The sequence below is a fragment of the Cherax quadricarinatus genome, chromosome 84 (assembly GCF_038502225.1).
Source record: "Cherax quadricarinatus isolate ZL_2023a chromosome 84, ASM3850222v1, whole genome shotgun sequence".
NCBI classification, from domain to species: Eukaryota; Metazoa; Arthropoda; class Malacostraca; order Decapoda; family Parastacidae; genus Cherax; species Cherax quadricarinatus.
Genome location: NC_091375.1, coordinates 3,778,909 through 3,806,412, shown reverse-complemented (window position 1 = coordinate 3,806,412; position 27,504 = coordinate 3,778,909). Strand labels below are relative to the sequence as shown.

Here is a 27,504-nt window from a genome sequence, read left to right as displayed (position 1 = left end):
GTCCCGTTGATCAACGGCTTTACGTTGAGTGTCCAAACCGTAGATCAATGCCAAAATTCTAGCGCCGTCAAATTTAGCGCGAAAACACTCATAGGCCTACATGTGAGAGAACGGGTCTGCGTGGTGGGTGTGCGCCATAAACAAAAAATCTAGGCGCCCGCATAGCATTGTGGGAACGCCGGCTCAGTTACCCTTGTTCACCATGCCTCGTCGCAAGTCAGCTCTCACTCCCCGGAAAATTGGGACTCTCCTCTTCCTATCTGATAGTTCTGACACTGATGGAAGTGGAAATGAAGATGAATTCTATGGCTTTGATCAATTAGTGACCGAAAAGAATGACCAGGATATCAATAATAGTGCAGAAAACCCTGACGATCCTCAACCTTCTACCTCTGGTGTGGGCACTCGTGACTCACGGTCGGTTGTTCCTCATCGCAAGAGAAAACTAATATTTTCGCATGGCCAGGCCTCTGACTTCAGTAATGATGATGATAGTGACGTGGACTGTGATTTTATTGCGCTCGACGATCAATCGAGTAGTGATAGCGAGGAATCATATTCACCAGTGAAGTGTCAGTATGTTCGCCGCCGCATGCACTCGGGTAGTGTACCCTATGCTGTGCCCAGGGGACGGAGTACATCCCGGAGTACATCCCGTGGCCCAACACCAGTTTTAGGTAGTGATAGTGAGGATGATGTGGCTACACTTGGCATGGATAGACCACAGGCATCAGTGGATGGTGTTAGTGGTGATGGTAGTGGCACCGCCATGCGTGACTCACGAGGCCATGCTGGGACCCACGCTGCTGACTTGTCAGTTCAAGGACAAAGCGGAGCGCCAGCCACCAGCCCACCACAACCAAAATCACCCGCACAACCAGCCTATGATGTCCAGTATCCACCAGCCAACCGTATGTGGGATTGGCAGCAAAATCCCAATGTTGTTCCCAAGCCTCACCACTTTGATGATTCTCAAAGTGGAATTCTACCTACTTGTCCCCTTGGAACCACGGCCAATGAACTGGAATTCTTTGAATTATTCTTTGACCAGCCATTGATGGAAATTATTGTCAGGGAAAGTAATAAGTATTTTGAGTACACCATGGCAAATACGATCTTATCACCACAGTCAAGACTACACAGGTGGAAAGAGACGACTGTTGCAGAAATGTATTTGCTTTTTGCAACAATAATGCTTATGCCTCACGTCTATAAGCATAATATAAAAGCATACTGGTCCACAGATCGGCTAATTTCTACCCCGGTCTTCAGTGAAATCATACCAGTGAACAGGTTTATCTTACTCTTACGTATGTTGCACTTCTCTGACAAAACCAGGCCTGACAGAAGTGACAGGTTATACAAGATTAGAAATGTTTTCATGTATCTCAAACAAAAGTTCAGCATATACTTTTATCCATTCAAGAATCTTGTAATTGACGAGTCTTTGATTTTGTTCAAAGGTAGACTGTCATTCAAGCAGTATATACCGAGCAAGAGGAAACGCTTTGGTATAAAACTGTTTGTACTCTGTGATTGTGACAGTGGCCTGGTGTTGGATATTGTTGTATACACGGGTAGTAAAACATTGAAAGATACCAAGATGTTATTGGGTATCTCAGGTGACGTAGTGAGAAACATGATGGCACCTTATCTTGGTAAGGGGCATACATTATATACCGATAACTGGTACACAAGCCCATTACTCAGTGATTTCATGCGAGTGAACAAGACAGATGTGTGTGGCACAGTGCGTTCTAATCATAAACATATGCCCAGGCTCAACGCAGGTGCTCGTGGTGATGACGTGCAGGTGTTTACTGCCAATGACATCATGGCATTACGGTGGCATGACAAACGAGATGTCACATTGTTGACAACCATTCACCGTAATGAAATGCAAGACAGTGGCAAAGTTGATCGAGTGACTAATGAACGTATTCGAAAACCAGTGTCAGTGATTGATTATACACAAAACATGCGCTTGGTTGACAAGTGTGACATGCAGATTGGTTTTGTTGACTGTGTTCGTAAGAGTTACAAGTGGTACATGAAACTTTTCTTCCATCTCATGGACATTTCAATGCTCAATGCATATAATATGTACCAAATAAAGACTGGCAACAGACCACCGTATGGTGAATTTTGTTTGTCTGTTGTCAGACAACTCATAATGAAGTACCAGGTAACAACATCTGCTATACAACATGGTCCTCGAATTCCTCAGGATATACCCAAGCGTTTGAGGAGAGAAGGTGATCATTTCATAATACAGCTTCCTTCAACTAAGAAGAAATTTGCTCAGAAGAGATGCATTGTCTGTGCACAAACAAAACGACGGCAACAAAGACGCAAAGACACTCGGTTAATGTGTGAGGAATGTAAGGTGCCTCTGTGCATGGTGCCTTGTTTCAAGGAGTTCCACAAGCTCCAGCAGTTTTAAAACCATGTCCAGTGATTGTAAATATGTAAATATATGATAGAACATTAGTATTATACAATATTTGTGCATGTTTATTGTAATAAACAACAGTGGTAAACAATAATATGATAACTTTAGTGCGGTTATTGTGTTCAATACAGTGAGTTTATATATATACATTATATACAGTATTGGTCTCTCAGGCCCCAAATGTTAGTAGGAATAGAAAAAAATTGGAAAAGAAAAGAAAAAACAACTAAAACCACAAAATAATGTAATGCGCGTATGTGGAATTCGTCGATGTTGCCGCCACCACATCATTTTTGACAAACTTCTTGGCACTGTATCTCGGTAAGTACTGATCAGATTTTTTTTTTTTTGTCTTATTACCTTCACAAAAATATGCTCTTTAATTCTGTAAGAAAAAATAATTTTTTTTTTTTTCAAAATTTCTTGGACACTGGAGCACCACTTCAGATTTTGGCCTTGGACCCTGAAAGGGTTAAATGAGATAAGTTTAGATTTAGAAAGGACATAGGGAAGTATTGGTTTGGAAATAGGGTTGTTGATGAGTGGAACAGTCTACCTAGTTGGGTTATTGAGGCTAGGACTTTGGGTAGTTTCAAATTTAGGTTGGATAAGTACATGAGTAGGAGGGGTTGGATTTGTGTGGGACTTGCACATCAGAGCTTATTTCTTGGGTAGCATTGAAAATTGGGTTGGGCAAATGTTTTGTTAGTGGGATGAATTGTAAAGGACCTGCCTAGTATGGGCCAACAGGCCTGCTGCAGTGTTCCTCCTTTCTTATGTTCTTATGAGCCATGTAGGTTCACCATTCACCCATAACTACAATAATTCACCCATCTCTTCAATGGGATGTTAAAGACTTCTGATCTAAGGAACTGGAACAAAATTAATGGTGAACAATATCAGTTAGGTTTTCAATGACAAGCTTATAACAAAGCATTAATTAATACAACTGGATAAAAAAAATTAAAAATGAGACAATCCTTCATTCTTTGAAAGCAACAATGAGACAGGCAATAAATAGCATCCTCTAACACATCTCTAATCACATTCTAGCATTACATTATATACCTTGTGTACAGCAGAAACGTTTCATAATTTAGTATTACAGTCATGTCCCGCATAACAATATTTTGGTCAATGATGGACTGTGTATATGACAGTGGTCCCATGTGCTGCCAGTCGTATAAAAGCATAACACATACAATTATGTATGGTACACACTGTATTTAGAAGCTTATTAGACCCATTTTTTTTTTTCATAAATGTCTCCAAAAACCACCCTGCGTCCTATAAGTTTGGGTGTGGGGTGGGCTGTAGCTCTCCCGGTTACGTACGTCCGATGCCGAGCCATTGAAACTTAAACAAGTCTTATAAGCCACGAAATACAGTGGACCCCCCGGTTAACGATATTTTTTCACTCCAGAAGTATGTTCAGGTGCCAGTACTGACCGAATTTGTTCCCATAAGAAATATTGTGAAGTAGATTAGTCCATTTCAGACCCCCAAACATACACGTACAAACGCACTTACATAAATACACTTACATAATTGGTCACATTCGGAGGTAATCGTTATGCGGGGGTCCACTGTACTTTATAATAAACAACTATTGTATGTTACTTTATGTATTTACTATATTATACTTTTTATCGTTACTCTTTGAGTGTACTGTTTCTATATATAAAAAAATAGTTTATTGTAACACAGTACGCCAGGAGCAGTCTTACACATCTCTATGATGTTTGCACATGACGAAATCGCCTAATGATGCAGTTCTCAGAATGTATCCTTGTCATTAAGCGATGCATGACTGTATGACTTTGCTGGATTTTACATATACCATGCTGTACGATTGATTAGGTATTAAATTATGCAGAAATAGGCAGTTTTTTTACTTTCAGATCTATTTTCAGTTCAGCTAAAAATAGACCTATGTTTAGTGTTCTATTCATTTAAAAACTCAAGTAACAAGGGTACTTCACCACAACTAAAATAATAACTATAAAATTTACATGTTCAAAAATGATGATAAATTTATATGTATATGAAGGAGGACACCCACAGTGATAATCATATGCTATGATTACTACATGCATTAAATTACATCACAAAAATGACAAAAAGACAATGATGGTTGAAAACTGATGAAACATTTTCTTTTTTCTTTTCTTGTGTAGAACTCTTTCATCTTCTTGCTCTCTCTCACAAAACTTTGGAAAGTGATTCAAACCTATCTCTCCTCCACCAAAGAAGCCAAAGATCGGTGTATTAGGGAAGAATTGTCTGAAGGCTTTAGTTTCCACACTATGGTAATCAAACCAAGGATTGCCTCGGCGACGATACCAAGAGTAGCCACGACCACAGCAGGAAAACATAAATGCTACACTCTGGTCTTCAGGAAGCCCACACGATTTCAACTGAATAAGAAAATACATTTCATTTACAAGAAAAAATATATTGTACATTAATTGTTTTTATGAATACATATACATGTACTACCCTTGAGGTGCATGACATCAGTTTTATACACACCATTGGGTTTAGCATTGCTATATCAGTGTTTTATATATTTTTTTTTTATTATCACACTGGCCGATTCCCACCAAGGCAGGGTGGCCCGAAAAAGAAAAACTTTCACCATCATTCACTCCATCACTGTCTTGCCAGAAGGGTGCTTTACACTACAGTTTTTAAACTGCAACATTAACACCCCTCCTTCAGAGTGCAGGCACTGTACTTCCCATCTCCAGGACTCAAGTCCGGCCTGCCGGTTTCCCTAAACCCCTTCATAAATGTTACTTTGCTCACACTCCAACAGCACATCAAGTATTAAAAACCATTTGTCTCCATTCACTCCTATCAAACACACTCACGCATGCCTGCTGGAAGTCCAAGCCCCTTGCACACAAAACCTCCTTTACCCCCTCCCTCCAACCTTTCCTAGGCCGACCCCTACCCCGCCTTCCTTCCACTACAAACTGATACACTCTTGAAGTCATTCTGTTTTGCTCCATTCTCTCTACATGTCCGAACCACCTCAACAACCCTTCCTCAGCCCTCTGAACAACAGTTTTGGTAATCCCGCACCTCCTCCTAACTTCCAAACTACAAATTCTCTGCATTATATTCACACCACACATTGCCCTCAGACATGACATCTCCACTGCCTCCAACCTTCTCCTCGCTGCAACATTCATCACCCATGCTTCACACCCATATAAGAGTGTTGGTAAAACTATACTCTCATACATTCCCCTCTTTGCCTTCAAGGACAAAGTTCTTTGTCTCCACAGACTCCTAAGTGCATCACTCACCCTTTTCTCCTCATCAATTCTATGATTCACCTCATCTTTCATAGACCCATCCGCTGACACGTCCACTCCCAAATATCTGAATACATTCACCTCCTCCATACTCTCTCCCTCCAATCTGATATCCAATCTTTCATCACCTAATCTTTTTGTTATCCTCAACCTTACTCTTTCCTGTATTCACTTTTAATTTTCTTCTTTTGCATACCCTACCAAATTCATCCACCAATCTCTGCAACTTCTCCTCAGAATCTCCCAAGAGCACAGTGTCATCAGCAAAGAGCAACTGTGACAACTCCCACTTTATGTGTGATTCTTTATCTTTTAACTCCACACCTCTTGCCAAGACCCTCACATTTACTTCTCTTACAACCCCATCTATAAATATATTAAACAACCACAGTGACACCACACATCCTTGTCTAAGGCCTACTTTTACTGGGAAATAATTTCCCTCTTTCCTACATACTCTAACTTGAGCCTCACTATCCTCATAAAAACTCTTCACTGCTTTCAGTAACCTACCTCCTACACCATACACCTGCAACATCTGCCACATTGCCCCCCTATCCACCCTGTCATACGCCTTTTCCAAATCCATAAATGCCACAAAGACCTCTTTAGCCTTGTCTAAATACTGTTCACTTATATGTTTCACTGTAAACACCTGGTCCACACACCCCATACCTTTCCTAAAGCCTCCTTGTTCATCTGCTATCCTATTCTCCATCTTACTCTTAATTCTTTCAATAATAACTACCATACACTTTACCAGGTATACTCAACAGACTTATCCCCCTATAATTTTTGCACTCTCTTTTGTCCCCTTTGCCTTTATACAAAGGAACTATGCATGCTCTCTACCAATCCCTAGGTACCTTACCCTCTTCCATACATTTATTAAATAATTGCACCAACCACTCCAAAACTATATCCCCACCTGCTTTTAACATTTCTATCTTTATCCCATCAATCCCGGCTGCCTTACCCCCTTTCATTTTATCTACTGCCTCATGAACTTCCCCATACTTACAACTGGCTCTTCCTCACTCCTACAAGATGTTATTCCTTCTTGCCCTATACACGAAATCACAGCTTCCCTATCTTCATCAACATTTAACAATTCCTCAAAATATTCCCTCCATCTTCCCAATACCTCTAACTCTCCATTTAATAACTCTCCTCTCCTATTTTTAACTGACAAATCCATTTGTTCTCTAGGCTTCCTTAACTTGTTAATCTCACTCCAAAACTTTTTCTTATTTTCAACAAAATTTGTTGATAACATCTCACCCACTCTCTCATTTGCTCTCTTTTTACATTGCTTCACCACTCTCTTAACCTCTCTCTTTTTCTCCATATACTCTTCCCTCCTTGCATCACTTCTACTTTGTAAAAACTTCTCATATGCTAACTTTTTCTCCCTTACTACTCTCTTTACATCATCATTCCACCAATCGCTCTTATATGGGTGTGAAGCATGGGTGATGAATGTTGCAGCGAGGAGAAGGCTGGAGGCAGTGGAGATGTCATGTCTTAGGGCAATGTGTGGTGTGAATATAATGCAGAGAATTCGTAGTTTGGAAGTTAGGAGGAGGTGCGGGATTACCAAAACTGTTGTCCAGAGGGCTGAGGAAGGGTTGTTGAGGTGGTTCGGACATGTAGAGAGAATGGAGCGAAACAGAATGACTTCAAGAGTGTATCAGTCTGTAGTGGAAGGAAGGCGGGGTAGGGGTCGGCCTAGGAAAGGTTGGAGGGAGGGGGTAAAGGAGGTTTTGTGTGCGAGGGGCTTGGACTTCCAGCAGGCATGCATGAGCGTGTTTGATAGGAGTGAATGGAGACAAATGGTTTTTAATACTTGACGTGCTGTTGGAGTGTGAGCAAAGTAACATTTATGAAGGGGTTCAGGGAAACCGGCAGGCCGGACTTGAGTCCTGGAGATGGGAAGTACAGTGTCTGCACTCTGAAGGACGGGTGTTAATGTTGCAGTTTAAAAACTGTAGTGTAAAGCACCCTTCTGGCAAGACAGTGATGGAGTGAATGATGGTGAAAGTTTTTCTTTTTCGGGCCACCCTGCCTTGGTGGGTATCGGCCAGTGTGATAATAAAATAAATAAAAAATACAAGAATATGATTAGGGACAAGACAGGCCCACTTAAAAGCTGCTCTGGTCAGCTTACCATCAGTGACAAGGAAATATGTATAACCTTCAACACTTTTTTCTTCAGTTTTTATGCAGGAAGATACTAGAGAAATTTGATAAATCATAAATTATATAGGTCAAGACAAAAATAAGTTATGCACAACCGAAGTCAATAGTGATATGGTTCTCAAACAAATAGGTAGATAAAGTCAAACAAATCCCTAGACCCTGATGAATGTATTAAGAGTTGTGGAAGAGTGGAACAAACTCTTAAGTAGCGTCACTAAAACAAAAACCTTTCATAGCTTTAAAAAAGGTTAGATAAGTACATGAGTGTTGGTAGTAGGTTGATAGACAGCAACCACACAGGGAGGTACTACTGTCCTCCCAAGTGAGTGCAAAACAGAAACCTGTAATTGTTTTACAGGATGGTAGGATTGCTGGCATCTTTACTGTCTCATGAATATACAAAATTTTAGGTATGTACAAGCATATATATACACACCCCTCTGGGTTTTCTTCTATTTTCTTACTATTTCTTGTTCTTGTTTATTTCCTCTTATCTCCATGGGGAAGTGGAACAGTAATCTTCCTCCATGAGTCATGCATGTTGTAGGAGGCAACAAAAATGCTGGGAGCAAAGGGCTAGTAACCCCTTCTCCTGTATATATTACTAAATTTAAAAAGAGAAACTTTCATTTGTCTTTTTTGGGCTACCCTGCCTTTGTGGGATACAGCTAGTTTGTTGAAAGAAGAAAGTACATGAGTGGGGTGTGGGTGGGTGTAAGTTAGACTTGCCCAGCATGGGGCCAGCAGGCCTCCTGCAATGTTCCCTCCTTATGTTCGTATGTTAAATCACTGTTACACCCAGTCTATTACCTTGTCTATTTTCTCTTATTCACAGGCACACTGATGCTTACTGTAGTGTCAACTGCAGACACTGTGCAGGCTCCCACTCCTACCATTCAGCTACTTATAATCAGCTTGACTAAGGTCTCACTATGGAAAGCTTACTGCTGTGGATTTTCAGCTTGCTCCTCCCTCCTGAAGAGTAGGAGCCAACTGATCAATGTGTAGTAGAAAGGTTGTAATCTATCAGCTATCAGTGTGTTTAACTGTACCTACAGTGAATCAAGAGTAGGGACCACACTAACAAATTGTTAAAAGTATTATTATATTGGTGGTGTGGGCGTGATTTAAGTTTGTCCTTCCCAGTCTAACACACCTAATGAAAAATGGCTAATTTTTATTTTTTTGATTCTTCATGGTTTATAACTCAAAAACATACAGTACTTCAACACTATACAACCAACCCACACACAGGAGAATGAAACTTATGATTACATTTCAGTCTGATCTGGACCATTAACTAGTCACACCATTAACAAGTTGGACCAAAATGTCATAAGTTTCATTCTTCCATGTGCGAGTTATTTGTATCTTGTTCCAGTAATGGTGTTGTGCTTTTTAATTCTTTCAGTACTGCAGCACTGAAGAAAAAATATTTGGAATGTATGTTCCCAGATTAGCATTTTCACCTTAAATGCTAAAAAAAAAGTACAAGAATTAATGCATCTATGGCTGTTAATGGCATTCAATTTTAATTCAATTATTTGCAAATTGTTTAATCTTCCCCATAGATGAAGATGTCAAGGACACCCTGCATGTCACTCAGCTATCCAGTATTGCATTACTTATGTATCCATGAGTTTCAAGCTCACACATGCAATATATCTGTATTGCAATGTCCACTACCTGCTGCTAGATTCCAGAATAATGGCTCATGTACAATATTATACCATCTTTCGTTAGGCTCCCATGTTGGAATAAACACTCTGTATCAAAGATTTCACCATCTGCACAAATGTAACCGTCACAAATGTGGAGAACAGTAGTACTGTATGCATTAGTACTACTATACATATACATATATATACAAAAATAATTCAAAGTTCTGTAACATCACAATTAATACTGAAAGTTTTATTCTTAAGTAAATACACTCATACAATAATTTTCTTGCATATATTCAAGTATCAAGTAGTTCCACTAGTACTACAGTACTGTACATAAATAGCCAGTATATTCTTGTTACCAATAACCTGTTATTCTAATACAATATAACCATGTACACATTTGGCATGTATTTAACTATGTACAGTACAATATAATTAAACTTACAGCTTTAGTCTTAGAAAAACAAGACAAACTACCGAGAAAGAGCCTATGAGAGACAATGTTTCACCAGAATGTAACCTTTATTAAGACTTGATAATACAGTACTGATACTTAAATAAAATAAGTAATGGCTCTATTTCTGTCCCACATGCTATGTAAAAGGGTCATCTCAAATGCAACTACAGTACTGTGCAATGCCACCATCTTCTGACCTATGGAAACCCTGGTCACAAGACATCGTAACTAATATATTTTTAAAATAACTGAATATTTATACTGATAAATTATTAACATGAAGGGTGTTAACATTAAAAAATTGACTGTAATTTTTAGTTTTAACTTTCCATAAAAAAAACTAATTTGTCCATCTGGTGCTTCTCATCTACTTTACTGCCTTTATAAACTATTCCCACAAAATCAGAAATCATTAAATATTTTGAAGAATGACACACAGTTCTTCTCAGTAATGGACTGAAGAAGTCACTGGCTGGCAAAGCATTTCCTCAACAAAGAGTCCCAAATGTTGCAACAGTGTCTCATTCTTCAACTTGTCGGTTTTATAAACCATTTACATCACAAGAAATATTTTATCAACAAATAACAGACATGAACTTACCTCTTTCATAAAGTCATCCAAACCCTTGGGGTTATTAATGTATTTTGGTATAACGACTGAAGCCGCCATTACATTTGGTCCACATATCGCAATACCAAAACTACTCTGGCTAAACGAAGTATTCTTGCCAGTATGCACACTATCAGCAACACCACCTCCAAGAGCCAATTTATGATTTTGCCTGAAAACCAAATTAAAAACGTAATGAATTATATTCCTAAACACAACATTTGGAAAGAATAATTAATTTTTTTTTTTTTTTTTTCAACAAGTCGGCCGTCTCCCACCGAGGCAGGGTGACCCAAAAAAGAAAGAAAATCCCCAAAAAGAAAATACTTTCATCATCATTCAACACTTTCACCACACTCGCACATTATCACTGTTTTTGCAGAGGTGCTCAGAATACAACAGTCTAGAAGCATACACATATAAAGATACACAACATATCCCTCCAAACTGCCAATATCCCAAACCCCTCCTTTAAAGTGCAGGCATTGTACTTCCCATTTCCAGGACTCAAGTCCGACTATATGAAAATAACCGGTTTCCCTGAATCCCTTCACTAAATATTACCCTGCTCACACTCCAACAGATCGTCAGGTCCCAAGTACCATTCGTCTCCATTCACTCCTATCTAACACGCTCACGCACGCTTGCTGGAAGTCCAAGCCCCTTACCCACAAAACCTCCTTTACCCCCTCTCTCCAACCCTTTCGAGGACGACCCCTACCCCGCCTTCCTTCCCCTATAGATTTATATGCTTTCCATGTCATTCTACTTTGATCCATTCTCTCTAAATGACCAAACCACCTCAACAACCCCTCTTCTGCCCTCTGACTAATACTTTTATTAACTCCACACCTTCTCCTAATTTCCACACTCCGAATTTTCTGCATAATATTTACACCACACATTGCCCTTAAACAGGACATCTCCACTGCCTCCAACCGTCTCCTCGCTGCTGCATTTACCACCCAAGCTTCACACCCATATAAGAGTGTTGGTACTACTATACTTTCATACATTCCCTTCTTTGCCTCCATAGATAACGTTTTTTGACTCCACATATACCTCAGCGCACCACTCACCTTTTTTCCCTCATCAATTCTATGATTAACCTCATCCTTCATAAATCCATCCGCCGACACGTCAACTCCCAAGTATCTGAAAACATTCACTTCTTCCATACTCCTCCTCCCCAATTTGATATCCAATTTTTCTTTATCTAAATCATTTGACACCCTCATCACCTTACTCTTTTCTATGTTCACTTTCAACTTTCTACCTTTACACACATTCCCAAACTCATCCACTAACCTTTGCAATTTTTCTTTAGAATCTCCCATAAGCACAGTATCATCAGCAAAAAGTAACTGTGTCAATTCCCATTTTGAATTTGATTCCCCATAATTTAATCCCACCCCTCTCCCAAACACCCTAGCATTTACTTCCTTTACAACCCCATCTATAAATATATTAAACAACCATGGTGACATTACACATCCCTGTCTAAGACCTACTTTTACCGGGAAGTAGTCTCCCTCTCTTCTACACACCCTAACCTGAGCCTCACTATCCTCATAAAAACTCTTTACAGCATTTAATAACTTACCACCTATTCCATATACTTGCAATATCTGCCACATTGCTCCTCTATCCACTCTATCATATGCCTTTTCTAAATCCATAAATGCAATAAAAACTTCCCTATCTTTATCTAAATACTGTTCACATATATGCTTCAATGTAAACACCTGATCTACACATCCCCTACCCACTCTAAAACCTCCTTGCTCATCCGCAATCCTACATTCTGTCTTACCTCTAATTCTTTCAATTATAACCCTACCGTACACTTTTCCTGGTATACTCAGTAAGCTTATTCCTCTATAATTTTTACAGTCTCTTTTGTCCCCTTTCCCTTTATATAAAGGGACTATACATGCTCTCTGCCAATCCCTAGGTACCTTCCCCTCTTTCATACATTTATTAAACAAAAGTACCAACCACTCCAACACTATATCCCCCCCTGCTTTTAACATTTCTGTCATGATCCCATCAGTTCCAGCTGCTTTACCCCCTTTCATTTTACGTAATGCCTCACGTACCTCCCCCACACTTACATTCTGCTCTTCTTCACTCCTAAAAGATGGTATACCTCCCTGACCAGTGCATGAAATTACTGCCTCTGTTTCTTCCTTAACATTTAAAAGTTCCTCAAAATATTCTTGCCATCTACCCAATACCTCCATCTCCCCATCTAACTCCCCTACTCTGTTTTTAACTGACAAATCCATATTTTCCCTAGGCTTTCTTAACTTGTTTAACTCACTCCAAAATTTTTTCTTATTTTCATTAAAATTTCTTGACAGTGCCTCTCCCACTCTATCATCTGCTCTCCTTTTGCACTCTCTCACCACTCTCTTTACCTTTCTTTTACTCTCCATATACTCTGCTCTTCTTATAACACTTCTGCTTTGTAAAAACCTCTCATAAGCTACCTTTTTCTCTTTTATCACACCCTTTACTTCATCATTCCACCAATCACTCCTCTTTCCTCCTGCCCCCACCCTCCTATAACCACAAACTTCTGCCCCACATTCTAATACTGCATTTTTAAAACTATTCCAACCCTCTTCAACCCCCCCACTACTCATCTTTGCACTAGCCCACCTTTCTGCCAATAATCGCTTATATCTCACCCGAGAAAAAATTTTTTTTTGCAATGAAATACAGCGCCTCTCCTCACTTGATGGTGGAGTTCCATTCCTAAGACCATGTCGGTAAATGAATTCATCGCTAAGTGAGGAGCATACTACTATAATGGTAGGAGGTTTGTGTCAACTATCTTTGATATTGTTTTAATGTCACCTTTGTACCATTTGTAACATTTCTGGTATTTTTGAATGTTTATACAGTAGTGTACTGCATATTGCATTAAACAGAATAGAGGAAATCAGCTCTAATATACATTATTTAGGTATGCATACTGGTCAGAGAGCCTGTCATAAGTTCGAGTTGTCAGTAAACGAATATGTCGCTATGTGAGGAGAGGTTGTAATGGACATAATATTAAAACATTACTGTTGCAGAATAAGCTAATTATACTATACTTACATCATTTCTTCATAATTATTACCTGTTTGAAATTCCATACACATATGCCAAAAACTGGGAGATTTTATTAAACAAAGTTATGATTAAAGAAAAATTAACAACAAACCAATTGTGGAAGTTGTCACAGTTTAAAAATAAAATTCTCAAACATCTTTCTTTCTTTCAACACACAGGCCGTATCCCACAGAGGCGGGGTGGCCCAAAATGAAAAGTGAAAGTTTCTCCTTTTACATTTAGTAATATATACAGGAGAAGGGGTTACTAGCCCCTTGTTCCCGGCATTTTAGTTGCCTCTTACAACACGCATGGCTTACGGAGGAAGAATTCTGTTCCACTTCCCCATGGAGGTAAGAGGAAATAAACAAGAACAAGAACTAGTAAGAAAATAGAAGAAAACCCAGAGGGGTGTGTGTATATATATGCTTGTACATGTATATGTAGTGTGACCTAAGTGTAAGTAGAAGTAGCAAGATGTACCTGAAACCTTGCATGTTTATGAGACAGAAAAATGGACACCAGCAATCCTACCATCACGTAAAACAATTACAGGCTTTTGTTTTACACTCACTTGGCAGGACGGTAGTACCTCCCTGGGCGGCTGCTGTCTACCAACCTACTACCTAGAATTCTTAAACATGAAATGAAATAATAAATTGGACCATGAATAAAAATTTGAAAGATTTCAGGCCCAGCCATTTCAGCTGAGACAAGTCCACATATGTTTAATTTCTGAGAAATGTGAGTAGTAAATTTGCCGAAGATGTTACATGTCAGTGTTTTGACTTTACAGACAAATACCCCTCAATGTCATGAAAATTTGAAAGTGTAGTATAGCAGAAGAGCTTTTAAGAAGCTAATGACCAGAAACCAAGAGTAAGAGCACCAAACAGTACATGAAACACTAGAAACTACAGTACAGTATTTCTAAAGGAAATACTGTACTGTACTGTAATACATTTTTTTTTTTTGTTAACAAACTAGTCGTCTCCCACCAAGGCAAGGGGACCTGAAAAAGAAGAAATGCAAGTTTTTCTTCTTTTTACATTTAGTAATTTATACAGAAGTGGTTATTGGTCCCTTCCTCTGACATTATAGTCACCTCTTACAACATGAATGCCTTATGGAGGAAGGGTTCTTCTCCTCTTCCCCATGGAGACTGTACTACATATACACTATCACAATGCAATACACTAATTTTAACTACCATGCAGAATTCATTTATTTGGCATGTTTGGCAAGGCCACTATACAACTGGAAGAAACATCAAACAAAGATGTAAATAAAAATCCCTTTATAATGACCTCAATGAAATAGGTATACGTACTATACAGTATGTACTGTACTGCACAGGCAACCTTTACACCTACAACCTAATTATTTCAGGAAGAGCCGTCACCAGTCACACAATTCTTTCATATGTGTGCAATGTTTTAAATGGGGAAATTAATTTCATACCCTAAAATCCAAATGGCAGTAATTTCATGCACTGGTCAGGGAGGTATACCATCTTTTAGGAGTGAAGAAGAGCAGAATGTAAGTGTGGGGGAGGTACGTGAGGCATTACATAAAATGAAAGGGGGTAAAGCAGCTGGAACTGATGGGATCATGACAGAAATGTTAAAAGCAGGGGGATATATAGTGTTGGAGTGGTTGGTACTTTTGTTTAATAAATGTATGAAAGAGGGGAAGGTACCTAGGGATTGGCAGAGAGCATGTATAGTCCCTTTATATAAAGGGAAAGGGGACAAAAGAGACTGTAAAAATTATAGAGGAATAAGCTTACTGAGTATACCAGGAAAAGTGTACGGTAGGGTTATAATTGAAAGAATTAGAGGTAAGACAGAATGTAGGATTGCGGATGAGCAAGGAGGTTTTAGAGTGGGTAGGGGATGTGTAGATCAGGTGTTTACATTGAAGCATATATGTGAACAGTATTTAGATAAAGATAGGGAAGTTTTTATTGCATTTATGGATTTAGAAAAGGCATATGATAGAGTGGATAGAGGAGCAATGTGGCAGATGTTGCAAGTATATGGAATAGGTGGTAAGTTATTAAATGCTGTAAAGAGTTTTTATGAGGATAGTGAGGCTCAGGTTAGGGTGTGTAGAAGAGAGGGAGACTACTTCCCGGTAAAAGTAGGTCTTAGACAGGGATGTGTAATGTCACCATGGTTGTTTAATATATTTGTAGATGGGGTTGTAAAGGAAGTAAATGCTAGGGTGTTTGGGAGAGGGGTGGGATTAAATTATGGGGAATCAAATTCAAAATGGGAATTGACACAGTTACTTTTTGCTGATGATACTGTGCTTATGGGAGATTCTAAAGAAAAATTGCAAAGGTTAGTGGATGAGTTTGGGAATGTGTGTAAAGGTAGAAAGTTGAAAGTGAACATAGAAAAGAGTAAGGTGATGAGGGTGTCAAATGATTTAGATAAAGAAAAATTGGATATCAAATTGGGGAGGAGGAGTATGGAAGAAGTGAATGTTTTCAGATACTTGGGAGTTGACGTGTCGGCGGATGGATTTATGAAGGATGAGGTTAATCATAGAATTGATGAGGGAAAAAAGGTGAGTGGTGCGTTGAGGTATATGTGGAGTCAAAAAACGTTATCTATGGAGGCAAAGAAGGGAATGTATGAAAGTATAGTAGTACCAACACTCTTATATGGGTGTGAAGCTTGGGTGGTAAATGCAGCAGCGAGGAGACGGTTGGAGGCAGTGGAGATGTCCTGTTTAAGGGCAATGTGTGGTGTAAATATTATGCAGAAAATTCGGAGTGTGGAAATTAGGAGAAGGTGTGGAGTTAATAAAAGTATTAGTCAGAGGGCAGAAGAGGGGTTGTTGAGGTGGTTTGGTCATTTAGAGAGAATGGATCAAAGTAGAATGACATGGAAAGCATATAAATCTATAGGGGAAGGAAGGCGGGGTAGGGGTCGTCCTCGAAAGGGTTGGAGAGAGGGGGTAAAGGAGGTTTTGTGGGTAAGGGGCTTGGACTTCCAGCAAGCGTGCGTGAGCGTGTTAGATAGGAGTGAATGGAGACGAATGGTACTTGGGACCTGACGATCTGTTGGAGTGTGAGCAGGGTAATATTTAGTGAAGGGATTCAGGGAAACCGGTTATTTTCATATAGTCGGACTTGAGTCCTGGAAATGGGAAGTACAATGCCTGCACTTTAAAGGAGGGGTTTGGGATATTGGCAGTTTGGAGGGATATGTTGTGTATCTTTATATGTGTATGCTTCTAGACTGTTGTATTCTGAGCACCTCTGCAAAAACAGTGATAATGTGCGAGTGTGGTGAAAGTGTTGAATGATGATGAAAGTATTTTCTTTTTGGGGATTTTCTTTCTTTTTTGGGTCACCCTGCCTCGGTGGGAGACGGCCGACTTGTTGAAAAAAAAAAAAAAAAAAAAATATCCAAATTTTTAGGGGCTGATCCTCCAGAAAAAATGGTCATAAATACTGGAGAGGCATAATTCAGAGGTCACCCATATTCTTTACTGGAGGTTAGCATGCACATTCTTAGCTTTCTAGATACTTTTCTGTATGCAGTGCTTTTACTCTATGGTAATGTAAATCCTGTATGCATCTAAATTTTAGTGAATAAAAATACAGTATCTCTTCACAAAAAAAAACTCACCTGAGCAGAGCTGAATGAATGAAAGCTTCTGTGAAGCCTTCATCAAGGCCAACATCAAATATGAGTAAGGCTTTGACTCGGTCATCCTGTGACACAGATGTCATTTGGTTGAACTCACTACCAGTGATGGTAAGGTTGTCACAACTTGCATCTTCATCTTTACGCTGAAATAAATATTATTAATAAGAAAACTGGAAATGAACTGCTGAACTGGAAATCTTCTAAAAGTGAACTATGTAAAAAATGGGACATGATAACCATAAAACACCTGAGAAAAATCCACTTTTCTTTCAAAAAATACATTTTTCCTCTGACTTTTTTTTACCACCTTTCCATTTCCAGAGTCATTTGAGGGACAAAAAATAATTCATCTAAATATTCAGTCTCATCAAGTTCTGTTAAAAGTAAAATTAAAGGAATAATTTTCCATGAAATAAAAATGGTTACTCATTTGTTTTTTATATATGTACAGTGGCACCTTGACTTACGAGTTTAATTCGTTCCGTGACCAAGCTCGTAACTCAATTTGCTCGTATATCAAATCAATTTTCCTCATTGAAATTAACTGAAATGCCAGTAATCCATTCCAGCCCCAATTTTTTTGTTATGGGTTTTTAAATAAGAAAAATGTATTTATAAATAAGAAATATTGTATAAATACATAACACAATAAAAGAGAATGTAAAGAAATAAACTGGTTTTATAAAGTGTATTTACCTTGGAGATCAGAAGACTTGGGGTAACGGAAGATGCTGGTGGAAATAGAGGGTGGAAAAGATAGGCAGAGGAGATTGGATATAATTTTGTTTCGTGCTGTTTCGGTGGCTTTCGTTCATCATAAACTCTATCGCTTAATCACTTAACTTACTTGCTACACTCTTAATGCTACACTTTATCACTGAACTTAATTGCTACAATTTTTTTTTTCACTTCACTTTCACGATGCCTCGTCTATCGGAGTGCCTGGGGTCTGCTAGTACTGTACTATGCTCGTACTGCCTTGCCAAGTCAACTACACACACCTCACTTGTGTTTTTCTATGATTTAATGCTTTAATTCAGTGGACATCATCCTCTTCTTCTTCAGCACTGTCCTTTGCACTTACGTACTTTCTTAGGACCTATGGTTAGAAAAAAGAAATTTGGCAAAACAGCTGTACAAAAAGCACAAAACGCAGGCACAACACAAGAGAGATGCTTCCACGGCGAGGTAACCAGTGCAGTGAACAAGTGAGACGCCAGATGCTGGACAGATGTTATGGCGTTTGCTGCGCCAACTAGTGGCTGTATATCCGAAGCTCGCTCAAAACTCAGATTCTGGCTCGCAACTCAAAGCAAAAAACTGACCGAGCAATGGCTCGTAACTCAGAAAACTCGTAAGTTGGGGCACTCATAAGTTATTATAACAGTGCAGTGGTCTACAAACTATTTCTGACATTAAATTGGCCAAATTATCAATTTCTGATCACTTTATTGGGTAGCTGAAAGCTGACTGGGCGATTTCATGCTCAGTCGATAAAATAGAAGTAATACTAGCGAAAAAGCTAAGCATTTGGTCAACTGGAATAGTGTAACTGGCCTAAAATGAGTGTCAAAGTCAGCAAAATTGCCAATGCGTAAATATCGCTGATGCAGCAAAATTCGCAAGTGTAATTTCGTCAATTTTCCATCAAATTTTGTACTTTTTGTTTATTACCATCAGAAAAAGATTCTCTACCATTTCACAAGACAAAAATAATTTTTTTTTTTTTTTTAATTCTTGGACCCTGACTGTCACTCTGAGAACTGTCCTCTGGACCCTCAAAGGGTTAAACTGCACAGGTGCTTCTCTTGCTATATTACTAATATAAACATGCAGTCTAATACAATATAAAAATACTTACATAATCCTTGAAGAATGTCTCCTCACAAAGTTTGAAGAATTTCAGCTGAACTCCTGGATGGTGTGGAATAAGCAACAGAGAAACAGCATCTGCTTGCCGATGTGATGTATTATTCCCTTCTACCTCAATGCTGTATCCAACACTAGACCGTTTAACAATGTCACTGTTTTTCATGGCAGTGACTGCATCACCTGATGATGAACTGCATGAACTACTTTGTGATATTGTATTTTGTGATACATTATGTGATGATGCACTTTGGGATGAAGTGCTCTGTGATGATGTACTTTTTGATGCATTTTGAGACAAGGTGTTTTGGGATATCTTATTTTGCAAATTTTCTTCTTCCTCTTTGCCCTCTATTTCCTCTGAATTATTTGATCTCTTACACCATTTATTAAGCTTATGTTTTTCTTTTTCTTTACTACAGAGATAGGATAATATTTCTTGATTCATATTGCTGGCTGACTCAAGCCAATGGCCTTGAAAGTTGTTTTCAACAGTTCCTATTACTCCTGTGGCAGACACTAGCCCAAGTTCACAAGTAGGTGGAAGGGACCCACTTATATACTCAAGAAGCGTCAAATTTCCTGTAAAAGAAATTAAATAAAAAATACCAAAAATACTATTTCTGTGTAGTTTTCAAACAGTTTTTACCAAGCAAGTCAATATCATAGATACTATAACTAAATTTTTAATTTCTTACCCTTCTCCTCCTTGATATTAAACACATCTGGCTTGCTTAGCCAATCTTCACTACAAAATGCAATACAGTAACTGGGCTTGCTTACAATATGGTTAAAGAAGCCCTCAAACAGACTACTTGGTGAGGCTTCTCCCAAGGCCACCTAAAAGAAAATAATATAAAGACAGTTGGGATTCACAACTGTTATGTTTAATTACAGTTTGCATACATATATACATAAATTCGTGAAGGTTAGCTTCCCAAAGGTCCTCACAATTCTGGAACTCACAAATACCATTATGTTCTATCTGTGTTTTGGATGATGTATCTCTTTAAATATTGCTCTAATCTGATTAATACTGTAGTGATATTAAAAAAAAAAAATCTAGCAAAGAGATTTGAGAGAAACTAGGAGGGTACCACAGCCCAACCAAATGACATAAATATTAAATCTCTGGTTCATAACCGATCTCTCCAAACAATGTAAATACTGAGTCTATGGTTCTTGAACAGTCTTCATACAAAATAAATATTTACTCTATGGTTCATGACCAGTCTCTACCAAACAAATGTGAGTTCCCTATACATACATATATACACAAAAATAATATACATACAGTATGAATGAATATGGTAAAAACTAACCAAGGAAAAAATAATACAGCGAGACCTCAAATATCGAACTTAATCCGTTCCAGGAGCTAGCTCTAAATTCGAAAAGTCTGAAAATCGAAGCAATATTTCCCACAAGAAATAATGGAAATACAATTAATCCATTCCAGAAACCCAAAAAATTCACAAAAAAGTAGATTAATTACAGTTTTACATACACACAACAAATACTATAGTGTTCAATTATGTATATAAATATAAAATAACATTTTTACTTACATTTATTGAAGATTGGTGATGGCATCTGGAAGATAGGGAGGAGGAGAGAGGGAGTTGGGGTTAGTGTTTGGAAGGGGAATCCCCCTCCATGAGGACTTCAGGTAAAGCCCTCTCTGGGGTTACTTCCCTTCTCTGTCTTTTAATGCCACTAGGACCAGCTTGAGTTACTGGATCCCTGTCTCACAAAATAACTGTCCACAGTCCTCTGTTTCTGGTGCCTATTTAACATTTCCCTAAAATAGGACATGATTCTGTCAATGAATTGGTTCCAGGAGTTTTCTGTACCAGATCGGCATGCAACTTCCTTGCCTTTTCGCAAATAATCATCTCTGAAACACTATCACCTGCCATCTCTTTATCCTTGATCCACACCAGCAACAACTTCTCAACCTCTTCAACTATTTGCGGTCTTTTTTTTGGTTAGCACATTAACACCTTTCACAACATCAGCTTCCCTGATTTGTTCTTTCTTTGCCAGTCTCACATCACTCTCATACTTCTGTATTATTTCCTTCTTCACATCTATGGTGTTTCTCACTTTCTTTACCACAGGAGTACCACTAGGAAGTTTCTTTGGGCCCATGGTAGCTTATTTCACAGTCCGACAAGCACTAAACACAATGAAATAATTGTAAAATGTTTGAATGAGAGCGCAGGTTAGTGTTCACTCAAGCATCAACAAAGCCAGACTGGCTCACTGTGCCTGCGCAGGAATGCGGACAGAGCGGGCTGGCAGACAGGTCCGGTACCCGGCAGTCCGAAAATAGGGGCGCGTTCGATAATAGGGACAAAATTGGTTCAAAAAAAGGGTTCTATTTTTGAAATGTTCGATAAGTGAAACGTTCGAAATTTGAGGTTCCACTGTATCTATAATTAAGCCTTAAGAAAATTGTAAATATTAAACCTATGGTTCTTGACAGTCTTTTTGAAACAAATGTGAGCTTTCTATACATGTAAAAAATAAACATTCACAAAGTATGAATTCACATGGTAAAAACTAACCAAGGAAAAAATATTTAAATATTAATCTATATTTCTTGACCAATCTTTAACAAAAAATATATGGTCTATGTGCTCAGTACATACATATAATGAACATGCACAAAGTAATGAATTTGTTAAAAAAGCTAAGAAAAAAATTATTTTAAATAATTCACGTTTGAATATTTACCAGGAGTATGACTGCAAATCAATGCTGATAAGTATTGTTAGGTTGATTTTAGTTCAGAATTAAAAGACTGAATGTCACGTTAATTCATACGAATATTTCTAACACAAGATAAAAAAAAATAGATATATAAACAGACTCCTCACTTACTGACGTACTTGTTTACCGACACCTTGCACTTATGATGGGATCTCTGACCAGTATGCATACCTAAATAATGTATATTAGAGCTGATTTCCTCTATTTTGTTTATTACAATATACAGTACACTACTGTATAAACATTTAAGAATATACCAGAAATATTATAAATGGTACAAAGGTGACACTTAAACAATATCAAAGATGGCTGACACAAACTCACTACCATTATAGTATGCTCCTCACTTAGCGATGAATTTGTTTATCTATGTGGTCTTAGGAATGGAACTCCATCGTTAAGTGAGGAGAGGCTGTACAGTAAAACCTCTTATTAATAGATTTCAATAATTTTGGACAAAATAATTAGCGTGACAAAAGCTCTAATTATCAGACAAAAGACAAAAGTCCATAATATTGTATTTTGTCCATTGTGATAGCATCTAGTTGTCTTCTCGTGTACTGAGCCACTAACTCCAACGTTTATCTGGTATGGGCAAATAAAGAGGAGTTTTACAGTTCCTCTTTATCAGCTAACTATATGAAAACCACCTGTTCTCTTTTTTGAATCGTGAACACTTCCAAAACAAAATAGACTTACTCTCGATATCTGTAATTCTCCCTATTTCACACTTATACTCGCCCAAATGACTGTAAACATAAAATTCCTAATACTGTATAGTTATTGCCTGATTAATCTTAAGTTAGTCCAAAGTTTGCCAGAATACTCTACCAATATAGGAGCTTTTATAAATTCAGTGTATCATGTCGAGATAAAACCATTCCCATTAATAACTAATACTGTTGTATGTTTTGTACTACCCCACTATTATCAATCTAATTAATGATAATCACTTCAATTACCTAACTTTCACATCAGTATACAATAACGTATATTAAAATGTACTACACCATAACCTGAGCCAATACAGAGTAAGAATTAGGATTAGTCTGCCCAAAATGCCTAGGCATGCTAGTGGCTTTCCTTGTAATTATATTTTATAATATGTAAACCACGCATTGTAAGCTTTGCAAGGAAATAAACATTTTCATTTTCATTTTCACCATTATCAATCATGACAGTTTACCCCTCATCTCTCCTCCATGAAAATGTAAGTAAAATTACTGCAAATTATCTAGAACACCCCCTTCTGTTGATTAGTCTGTTAATAAGAGGTTCCCTTGTATTTTAAGTTTGGTGTGATCTAAGTATATTAAAACAGCTGAACAAACTCACTTTGCCCTCTGTTGTGGGTATGCTGTGTGGATGTATAGTCAGGTAATGAAGCTTCCGACGTTTTTCTAATATTTTGGCTCCAACATCTGCCCAAGTCCTACACACAGACCGAAATCTTGATACCTCTCGGAAACTTAGGTTCTCAAAAATGTTCTTAAAAGAAAGATCATAGATAAAATCTTATAAGTATATGCATACTTGCAAGAGATAACTGCAGTAATATAGCTATAATAACTTAAGAGTGTAAAGAACAAAAAGGCACAATATCTTGACTGGAACAATACACAAATAACCCAAATATAAGAGAGAAGATTACTATGACATTTCAATCCAACTTGGACCATTTACAAATTCACACCAGTATATATAGGTGAGGGAGACAGGGATGAGACTAAGAGAGGAAGAAAAGTAGTGGTGGTAGTGGTAAGATGGGTGGTGGTGGTGGTATAGTAGTAGTATAGCAGTAGTAGTAACAGTAGTAGTAATAGTATAGTAGTAGTAGTAATAGTATAGTAGTAGGATAGTAGTTTTAGTAGTATAGTAGTGGTATAGTAATAGTATAGTAGTAATAGTATAGTAGTAGTATAGTAGTAGTATAATAGTAGTCGTATAGTAGTAGTATAATAGTAGTAGTATAGTAATAGTAGTGTAGTAGTAGTAATAGTAGTGTAGTAGTAGTAATAGTAGTATAGTAGTAATAGTATAGTAGCAGTAGTAGTATAGTAGCAGTAGTAGTATAGTAGTATAGTAGTAGTAGTAGTAGTAGTATAGTAGTAGTAGTAGTATAGTAGTAGTATAGTAGTAGTAGTAGTAGTATAGTAGTAGTAGTATAGTAGTAGTAGTAGTAGTAGTAGTATAGTAGTAGTAGTAGTAGTAGTATAGTAGTAGTAGTAGTATAGTAGTAGTTGTATAGTAGTAGTACAGTAGTAGTATAGTATTAGTACAGTAGTAGTATAGTATTAGTACAGTAGTAGTAGTAGTAGTATAGTAGTACAGTAGTATAGTAGTACAGTAGTAGTATAGTAGTAGTACAGTAGTAGTATAGTAGTACAGTAGTAGTATAGTAGTACAGTAGTACAGTAGTAGTAGAAAAAGTGAGGGTTATTTGCATACTGGGTAATTAGAATGTGCCTACTTTAAAAAGGAAACTGAACAAATACAGTAAGTTTTAGTAACCTGAGTCTTATAGCAATAATCATAAACTATTGTTTTATTAAAATAGTACAGCTGTATAGTAATAATTAACAAGACATTACATTATTGTTTAATTAAGAAAGTAACATAGTAATACCTAACTGTACCTAACTTATAAATTGTTTACTACCTCACTGTCAAGATTAAAGGACTACAATGGAACAAGATTAAAGTACCACAATGGAACACGATTAAAGTACCACAATGGAACACGATTAAAGTACCACAATGGAACACTATTAAAGTACCACAATGGAACAAGATTAAAGTACCACAATGGAACACGATTAAAGTACCACAATGGAACAAGATTAAAGTACCACAATGGAACACGATTAAAGTACCACAATGGAACAAGATTAAAGTGCCACAATGGAACACGATTAAAGTACCACAATGGAACACGATTAAAGTACCACAATGGAACACGATTAAAGTACCACAATGGAACAAGATTAAAGTACCACAATGGAACACTATTAAAGTACCACAATGGAACACGATTAAAGTACCACAATGGAACACGATTAAAGTACCACAATGGAACACGATTAAAGTACCACAATGGAACACGATTAAAGTACCACAATGGAACACGATTAAAGTACCACAATGGAACACGATTAAAGTACCACAATGGAACACGATTAAAGTACCACAATGGAACACGATTAAAGGACCACAATGGAACAAGATTAAAGGACCACAATGGAACACGATTAAAGGACCACAATGGAACACGATTAAAGGACCACAATGGAACAAGATTAAAGGACCACAATGGAACAAGATTAAAGGACCACAATGGAACAAGATTAAAGTACCACATTGGAACACGATTAAAGTACCACAATGGAACAAGATTAAAGTACCACAATGGAACAAGATTAAAGTACCACAATGGAACATGATTAAAGTACCACAATGGAACACGATTAAAGTACCACAATGGAACACGATTAAAGTACCACAATGGAACAAGATTAAAGGACCACAATGGAACAAGATTAAAGGACCACAATGGAACAAGATTAAAGTACTACAATGGAACAAGATTAAAGGACCACAATGGAAATAAGACAGACAGTCCTAATTGACAGACTTTTTTAGGTTATCCTGGGAGGTTAACCTTCCTCCAGGTTAAAAATTCCAAGAAAATCTTATCTTGCCTTGCATACTTCACATACATTAAAACCATGGAGAAGCACTAAACCCAAAAGTTATAAAGTGCTGCCCTGCTTGAAAATTATTATTATTATTATTATAATGGGGAAGCACTAAACCCATAGGATTATACAGCACCTGTGGGAGGGGGGAATGGAAGGTATTCAGGCTTAATGCAGGGAACTGGAGCACAGATCCAATTCCCTAGATCAAGAGCCCCTCACCAGCATCAAGGAACCCCCTTTGAGGGGTTGAAAATTAGTAACACTAACTACTTGTTCTCGACTTGCATATTTATCTCCTGAAGATATAAGAGTAATAAGTCAAAACACTGGCATTTTTTCCCTTAAGTTTATTTAGGCACAGGTACACTAAGTACAATTATCATATAGTGCAGATTACCAAGAATAACCCCAAAAAATGTCAAAGTGACTTATTTTGAATTTGTGCATGGGGCTCAACAACAATTAACCATCTCAGACCACTAATCACCCAACAAAAGGCTGCAGTCAGAATGATAAATTCCCACTACAGACAGCACTCCACCAATATTCAAAACTCTAAACCTACTCACCATACAAAACATCCATACTTATTACTGCACCTACTACATACATAGAACACTTAACTCTGACATAAACCCTCCCCTCAAACATCTCCTTACCAACCTCAACAGAACACATGACCATAACACAAGGCACAGATCACTCTTTAATGTTCCTCGTGTCCATCTCACACTATGCAAAAACTCAATGCACATAAAAGGCCCTAAAATCTGGAATTCATTACCTGTGAATATAAAAGAATCACTGTGTTTATAAATTCAAGTCTCTTCTCAAAAACCACTTACTCACCCACAACTAAATAAATACTGATTAACTGTATCTCAAACTATGTTTTTTGTAATTACATTACCATTCTACTGAATGCTCAGTAACTCATCAAATATGCTACAAATTTGTACAACTATAATGTCTCTTATTTGAAATATTCATTTGTACTTCATGTTGTAATTTGTTTACTGTAATTTTTCCACTGAATATATCATTGCTTAGTTAATCTTAAGTTAATTTTAAGCCTGACCATAATGCTCTGCATACAAGGGACTTTTGCCATGTACACTCAACCACTGTATTCTTTTGTACAACTATGTATCATGTCCAAATAATAAATAAATAATAAATTAAATAAATAAACAAATTTCCACTGGGGTCCTTTCCACTTAGCGTCGTGTAATTTTAATATACAATGTGCGAGTTTACTGAGACTTTTTTTATATTTACAACATACCTGAGTGAGTTCCCATGATCCTGAGAGTAAATTACCAATCTGACAAGAACTGTCTGAAAAAGATGTTGCAGAATTCATGATTGTCAGCAACAACATGCACAACACCTTGTTATTGTTGTGGGTTATAGGGCCACTTCAACCAACGTTGTATTGGCTCATCTTTATGGGAATCAAATATTGCTTAAATCTGGGTGTTAATTGCAAAGGTAAAGTAGTTCTCATGAAAATAAATACGGGAACAATTGTTTTCAATTAGGTTAGGTGGATCTTTCGTCTAAATTCTGGTAAAGCCGAATAACTTTACTCTCTCTGAGTGAGTAACCGGCCTCTCCTATGTCATAGAAACCTAAAAAAAAATGGAGTTGAAGAATGATTCTGCGCCCTTTTGTGTGTCCAGATATT

General features: G+C 37.6%; 1 protein-coding gene across 1 annotated transcript; it reads right to left on the bottom strand.

Annotated features, from left to right (window-relative positions):
- Positions 1-3,976: 3,976 nt before the first annotated feature.
- LOC128704437 (uncharacterized) lies at positions 3,977-27,256 on the bottom strand. The gene is made up of 7 exons (XM_070102953.1): positions 27,103-27,256; positions 23,455-23,607; positions 20,043-20,184; positions 19,337-19,926; positions 17,455-17,618; positions 10,700-10,880; positions 3,977-4,869 (listed from the first exon to the last, which is right to left on the bottom strand). Exons 1-7 carry the CDS (start codon positions 27,196-27,198, stop codon positions 4,558-4,560), a joined length of 1,638 nt encoding a protein of 545 aa, XP_069959054.1. The 5' UTR covers positions 27,199-27,256; the 3' UTR covers positions 3,977-4,557.
- Between the last annotated feature and the right edge of the window lie 248 nt (positions 27,257-27,504).